At 42.1% G+C, this 7672-nt stretch overlaps 1 protein-coding gene across 1 annotated transcript; it reads right to left on the bottom strand.

The window, feature by feature from the left end:
• Nucleotides 1-692: 692 nt before the first annotated feature.
• Nucleotides 693-7672, bottom strand: LOC121841832 (CD209 antigen-like protein E). The gene is made up of 6 exons (XM_042312149.1): nt 7278-7672; nt 6543-6644; nt 6284-6400; nt 3914-4038; nt 3721-3821; nt 693-1829 (listed from the first exon to the last, which is right to left on the bottom strand). Exons 1-6 carry the CDS (start codon nt 7378-7380, stop codon nt 1658-1660), a joined length of 720 nt encoding a protein of 239 aa, XP_042168083.1. The 5' UTR covers nt 7381-7672; the 3' UTR covers nt 693-1657.

Genomic DNA, 7672 nt, shown 5'->3' with positions numbered 1-7672 from the left:
AGGTCAGAGTGTGACATGGGTGATGTATGTGTTTTTTGTACTGTCTAGGGGTTTAGTAGGTTTTTGGGGTTGTTGACTATCTAGGTGTTTATGTCTATGGTTGCCTAGATTGGTTCTCAATTAGAGGCAGGTGTGTATCGTCTCTGGGAACCATATTTAGGCAGCCATCTTCTTTGGGTATTTTGTGGGTTGTCTGTCTGTAGTTGCCTGTGAATGCGCATTTATAGTATTGCTTCACGTTCGTTTTGTAGTTTGTTTAGTGTCAGTCTTTATTAAAATATATAACATGTATTCTAATCACGCTGCACTTTGGTCTCCTCTTTATGACGAACGTGACAGTGTGTATTAGGTTGAGTTCCCGGTCCGTTCTTTGGAGAAGTGTCTTCTACCTCTTTGTCATGGTGCTGGTCTCATGGTCCCTCGGTGTCCACAATCATGTCCTCAGCTTCACTTCTGTCAAACTTCTTGGTCACATCTGGCTTGTCATGAATGGCCTCAGACATCTCCAACAATGCATTGTGTTTTCTGACTATATACTATACAGCAATGTCTACTCAGGTTCTAAATCTATCACTGCCCCTGTGTCTGATTTGTGTCCATTTCTGAGATGTTTTTGATATGTTGTCCCCAGAAGAAAGGGAAATGTTAAGAGGAAGATAAATTAACATGGTGGTTGAGGTTGGGACATGTTCTTTTCCTTTAAACATAGTGGTAGTGTAGACTTACCAGACCTGGGATGAAATACTATATGAGAATGGTTTGCCAAGGAACACTTCCAAAATGACTAATTTGAGGTGAAAGGAGTTGGAACAGTCAACAAATAAAGACATATTGATTTCTTATTGCTCACATTAATACATTGCACAGGATGTGAACTGGTGACTGACATTTCAACGTCAAGCTGACATCTTCATTAGAGTGACCTGACCATTGCACATAGATTCTATTTATAGCCTAGTGGCCCATTGAGACACAATGTAAAACAATTTATAATAACTTGTTCCAGGGAAAATGGCAAAATATAGCACAAAATAATAAGATAGAGTTTGTCTCGTTAATCAATAGGCCATTTCAAAATATACATAGGGGATATTTGGGTGTCTGTGAATCCGGAGACAACGAGACCTAATATATCAAGGCATCAACATTATAGAAATGAGCACAGAGAAAAATCATGAATTCACCCCTCTGGATCCAGTGTCTAAAGAGTACTGCCAGAATGCCTCTCTGTATGAACTATTTAAAATACTTCTGTTGCAACAGAAAAGCCCCAGTACCCACCTGGCACTGAAGGCAGGCTAAAGCAAACACTCAAAGCTTTTGAAAGATTTCAAGTTGTATTTGAACCCAGGTCTTGCACTTATCTGATGTGCACCTATCAGGAGTCGACTGTACTGACTTAACAACCTCATACTGGTCCCTTCTGTCTGTTCTAATGCAGCTGTTTACTTTTTGTGTTGTGTCTCAATCATTGTCTGTGTCTGATGTGTCCATTTAACTACTGAAGACAGGAAGCTACTAATGCATCCCAGGAAGTAAATGGGAATTTGATTCCTATGTTCAGAATGAAACAAACATGAACGAGTAAGGATGGAGACAGATTGAGAAAGGGCGAGTCAGAGAGTCATAGAGAGAGATAGAGATGGTGGATGGGTAGTTACAGGAGGTTATTGTTACACAACTCACAAATACAGATATGTTTTTCTGCACAATTTAAATCATTCCATGTCTTTTCAGGCTGGTATTGTACATTGTGTAGTACAGCACAGTCCTCCCCCGGAAAGGTTGAAACACTTCCTCCATTATCAGGCTGGTCGAATATCCAGTACCTATGTTAACACAGAGAACCAGACAGTCACACTGTCAGTAAAACATCATCCTAAATAAAAGACATAATGCCTGTGTTTCTTCAGCTTTAAAGCCACACACTGTCAGATGTGGGCAACCAACAAAAAGTAAAAAACATACACTGCTCAAAAAAACACTAAAATAACACATCCTAGATCTGAATGAATGAAATATTCTTATTAAATACTTTTTTCTTTACATAGTTGAATGTGCCGACAACAAAATCACACAAAAATTATAAATGGAAATCAAATGTATCAACCCATGGAGGTCTGGATTTGGAGTCACACTCAAAATTAAAGTGGAAAACCACACTACAGGCTGATCCAACTTTGATGTAATGTCCTTAAAACAAGTCAAAATGAGGCTCAGTAGTGTGTGTGGCCTCCGCGTGCCAGTATGACCTCCCTACAATGCCTGGGCATGGTCCTGATGAGGTGGTGGATGGTCTCCTGAGGGATCTCCTCCCAGACCTGGACTAAAGCATCCGCCAACTCCTGGACAGTCTGTGGTGCAACGTGGCGTTGGTGGATGGAGCGAGACATGATGTCCCAGATGTGCTCAATTGGATTCAGGTCTGGGGAACGGGCGGGCCAGTCCATAGCATCAATGCCTTCCTCTTGCAGGAACTGCTGACACACTCCAGCCACATGAGGTCTAGCATTGTCTTGCATTAGGAGGAACCCAGGGCCAACCGCACCAGCATATGTTCTCACAAGGGGTCTGGGCATCTCATCTCGGTACCTAATGGCAGTCAGGCTACCTCTGGCGAGCACATAGAGGGCTGTGCGGCCCCCCAAAGAAATGCCACCCCACACCATGACTGACCCACCGCCAAACCGGTCATGCTGGAGGATGTTGCAGGCAGCAGAATGTTCTCCACGGCGTCTCCAGACTCTGTCACGTCTGTCACATGTGCTCAGTGTGAACCTGCTTTCATCTGTGAAGAGCACAGGTCGCCAGTGGCGAATTTGCCAATCTTGGTGTTCTCTGGCAAACGCCAAACGTCCTGCACGGTGTTGGGCTGTAAGCACAACGCCCACCTGTGGACGTCGGGCCCTCATACCACCCTCATGGAGTCTGTTTCTGACCGTTTGAGTAGACACATGCACATTTGTGGACTGCTGGAGGTCATTTTGCAGGACTCTGGCAGTGCTCCTCCTGCTCCTCCTTGCACAAAGGCAGAGGTAGCGGTCCTGCTGCTGGGTTGTTGCCCTCCTACAGCCTCCTCCTCATCTCCTGATGTACTGGCCTGTCTCCTGGTAGCGCCTCCATGGTCTGGACACTACGCTGACAGACACAGCAAACCTTCTTGCCACAGCTCGCATTGATGTACCATCCTGGATGAGCTGCACTACCTGAGCCACTTGTGTGGGTTGTAGACTCCATCTCATGCTACCACTAGAGTGAAAGCATTCAAAAGTGACCAAAACATCAGCCAGGAAGCATAGGAACTGGGAAGTCGTCTGTGGTCACCACCTGCAGAACCACTCCTTTATTGGGGGTGTCTTGCTAATTGCCTATAATTTCCACCTGTTGTCTATTCCATTTGCACAACAGCATGTGAAATTTATTGTCAATCAGTGTTGCTTCCTAAGTGGACAGTTTGATTTCACAGAAGTGTGATTGACTTGGTGTTACATTGTGTTGTTTAAGTGTTCCCTTTATTTTTTTTGAGCAGTGCATATATAGTGTCAAAAAAATCATTTTTTTGCTTCTTTAAGAAGATAATGCTTGGTTTCTATGATTCATCTATAGAGCTCATTGAATGACATCTATGAAGGGAAAAATGTGTTTTTATGAAGATGATCTGAAGCAATACCATTTGTTTTCAATGTCTCCATATCACAACTGGATGGTCAAATCTCTCACCTTGTTCTCAGTGGTGTGCCGTCAACCCATTTCCAGGACCCCTCAGTCTCTCTGTCAGTCAGACCGATCCAGGCTCTCTTGTTGAGGGCAAATAGAAATCTCTGTTGTTGAGAAAGATAAATGAACACCGATCAAAATATGTTTATCATGTCTCTCTCTCTATGTATTTATCTATCTCCCCCCACTCTCTCACCTGTTTCTCTCTGCTGTTTACGATCACCAGGTCTGCTCCTCTCTCCATACAGTCCTGTCTGCTCTCACTCCAGGTTTTACTCTCAGAAGAGACAAAGTACCAACAGGATTCAAACTTGTTCCAGCCTTCAGAACAGGTTAGTTAAAACATTCATTGGCATCTCATTGTTCTTCACTCATTAATGAAAGAATACAAAAAAGCATTTTAGTACGCGTTCAGGGCCGTAACCAGGGATTGAATTTCAATATAAAAAAATCAACTTTTAAATGGTTTTTGGAGAACAGCAAAAACAAGCAAAAGTTACCCCAGCCTTTATCACCTTGGCTGCTGTAGGTTCTTTCACCTCAGTTGATCTACAAACACACAGCCTAATAGCTATACAACATTAATGTTATACCACGGAAAGGGGAGAAATATGAGAAATGAGTTACACTGACAAGTAGCGTCAGTGACTGTTCAGTCAGTTGTAGTATTGAAATGTGTAATTCATCATCTCTTTACATAGATATGGCTTTTCTCAAATGACATTTTGTTCACATTTGTATTACTAGGTATTACTCCGCACAAACAGATATCAATGGAGCACACAGATGATCATGTTGTCACATTCACATGATTGATTTGAATATTACTAAGGATTCTGTATTAATATCAGTGATGTTGTGGTTAGAAAAAGATGTGTAATAGGTAAACTATATAATCTGTGGTGATCGAGATAAGAAGAACAACCAGTGATATAAAGGAAATGTAGGACTATTTTAGACCTGCATTGTTAGCATTTTGAGTGCATTTAAATGTAGGCCTACGGGGAAGATAGGCCATGTAAATATGTTCATATTTAAACACATCTTTTATTTTAGTTCCTAACTTCTTTGATACAGATTTAGTCAGGGGACCCCACATAGGACCCCAACCCTAAGTTTGGGAAACACTACTGTTGCTACTGCTGAGGTGGGCTCCTTTTAACGTTACCATCTTACTTCATCCTTCTAGCTGGCTAAGTAATACTACCCAGTGCCATTCAACATTACTTATACTACCCAGAGCACTTCAACATTACTTATACTACCCAGAGCACTTCAACATTACTTATACTACCCAGAACACTTCAACATTACTTATACTACCCAGAGCACTTCAACATTACTTATACTACCCATAGCCCGTCAACATTACTTATACTACCCATAGCCCGGCAACATTACTTATACTACCCAGGGCCCTTCAACATTACTTATACTACCCAGGGCCCTTCGACATGACTTATACTACCCAGGGCCCTTCGACATTACTTATACTACCCAGGGCCCTTCAACATTACTTATACTACCCAGAGCCCTTCAACATGACTTATACTACCCAGAGCCCTTCGACATTACTTATACTACCGATAGCCCTTCAACATTACTTATACTACCCAGAGCCATTCAACATTACTGCAATAGAAGTCTCTGCTTCATAATCCTACAGAGATGATGACAGATTACTACTAATGTATTGCTTATTTATTTCAAATGATTGGAAGTTCTTCTATTCTTTCACATTGTGTTATAGCAATGAGTTTGTGACGTATTGACTGTAAGACTAACGCATTGATGTTATGGATACCTGTGTGATTGTGACTCTGTCTGTTACTGTGTTTGTGGAGGGTAATCGGAAAAACATGACTGACTGACATATCTATAAGCGACTATTTAATAGTTTTGTACTCATTCTCCGAGATTCAACTTGTATTTGTTTGGGGATGTCTGTAGACACGGCAGGAGATGCTGGTCGTTTTTAAAATGTACTTTTGTCTGGCATCTCGCAAACACAGTCAGCAGCGTCTCTAGTGTCTACTTGAGCGGACTACGAGCTGGGGTAGGTCGTTTCACGTCTCAGGCCCTCGGCCAGTGCTGTGAGAGGGAGGAGTTAGCCATTTGAGAAAGTGGTGACAGTGCTGCTTAAAAGGCAAATCCAGGATGCATTGGCAAACTTAACAAACTGATGTTCTTGATTCCACTCGTTTTCAAAGACAAGCGATTAGAACTCTACTCTACTGCGCCGACAGAGATGGCCGCCTCGCTTCGCGTTCCTAGGAAACTATGCAGTTTTTTGTTTTTTTACGTGTTATTTCTTACATTAGTACCCCAGGTCATCTTAGGTTTCATTACATACAGTCGAGAAGAATCTACTGAATATAAGATCAGCGTCAACTCACCATCAGTACGACGAAGAATATCAGATAAGTCAGATCAAGAATCTATTTGATTCATTTTTCACATTAGAAACAGTTGCTGAGGTCAGCACCTCAATGTCCTCATGTAGCTACGGCCCTGTGCGTATCGAACATGTACAGTTAATGTTATGATCGAGTGTTAGTTTACTCACCAGGATTAGAACACTTTCCCATAATATAGTCTTTCTCCTTCTGGAGCTGGTCTCTCTCTATAATCAGGTCGTTGTAACTGGCCGGTAACTGGTTTCTCTCTTGAGTCAGACTGTCTGCTAAAAGAGGACAGAATATATTGGATGTGGTTTGCCAGTCATTTAAACATGTCTAACATAGGAAGCACTTAGCTAAACAGAACAAAATTAATCGGTTGTCAAAGTCTGATATAATGTAATGATTAAATAACAATACACTCACAGACTAGTCGCATGGAGATGTTGAGAGCGACTTGTAGAACACACAGCATCCCAAAGCTTACAGCAACCATCCCGTAGAGTCTTCTCCCTGAACCGTCAGGTGCTGGGGAGATACACACTGGTGTGAAAACACACGGACACACAGCAGAGTGCAGTTTCAACATAATCAGCTACAAGAGGATCGTTTCTCACAGCTGTCTTGTGGTATTTTATTAGGATCCCCTTTAGCTGTTGCGATAGCAGCAGATACTCTTCCCTGGGGTCCTCAGGAATTGACTGTATCAGAATGACATGTCAGAACCTCTGAAAACACTAAAAACATACACGCCTTTGCATATTTAAATGTGGGGTAAAATAATTACTTTTCCACTGGGACTTTTCTGTTTTTGAGTCATGTGTTTGTATGTCTTGGTCGTTGTGTGTGTGTGTGTGTGTGTGCGTGTGCGTGGGTCAGTGGTGTAGAGCAGGTCTGAGCAAGGCCCACCACACCCAACCTGGGAGGGGTATAATTTTTTTGCCATGGGGAAGAGAGAAAATGTTGCTGTTCTAGAGCACATTTCCTGCTCTTCTACACATTTTGCCATGAGGCTGAGAGAAATGTAACAGTTTTAACGCTAATTTCCTATAATAAAAAAACAATATTCAAGGCTTATGACATGTTCATTTACTCTCTGTGGGGTGAGAGGGGCCCCAAAGCTTCTGTGTGTTTGTGTGATAGAGATTTCTGTGTTCTTACCTGAGGGATGTGTCTCAGTTGTCACTCTCCTCATTGCTCCATTCTGGTTTCCTTCAATAACCTTGTCAATTTCAACAACCTCTTTGTTGACGTTGTCATCCATCTTAACTAACTGTTTTATTACCTTTCTAACTGACTTGTAATGGTAATATCTACTGTATGATTCCAACAGTACTGACAAGTAGTTGAGTCGTAGCTCTGATTTGTGACTTCACCTGGTACCTCTCTGAGCTCTGTCTCTGGTCCACTGCAGTTGATATAATGTTGAGTATCCAACCACCTTCAAACAGGAACATAGACCTGACAGTATCATCTAACCGAGTGATAGAACATGACAGCTGCAGGACAACAAATAGTGACAAGTGCAACCTTTCAGCCTATCACTTTGTGAGAAA

The sequence above is a fragment of the Oncorhynchus tshawytscha genome, linkage group LG34 (genome assembly GCF_018296145.1).
Source record: "Oncorhynchus tshawytscha isolate Ot180627B linkage group LG34, Otsh_v2.0, whole genome shotgun sequence".
Taxonomy (NCBI): domain Eukaryota; kingdom Metazoa; phylum Chordata; class Actinopteri; order Salmoniformes; family Salmonidae; genus Oncorhynchus; species Oncorhynchus tshawytscha.
The sequence above is the reverse complement of the archived record's forward strand: the minus strand, read 5'-3'. Positions and strand labels throughout refer to the sequence as shown.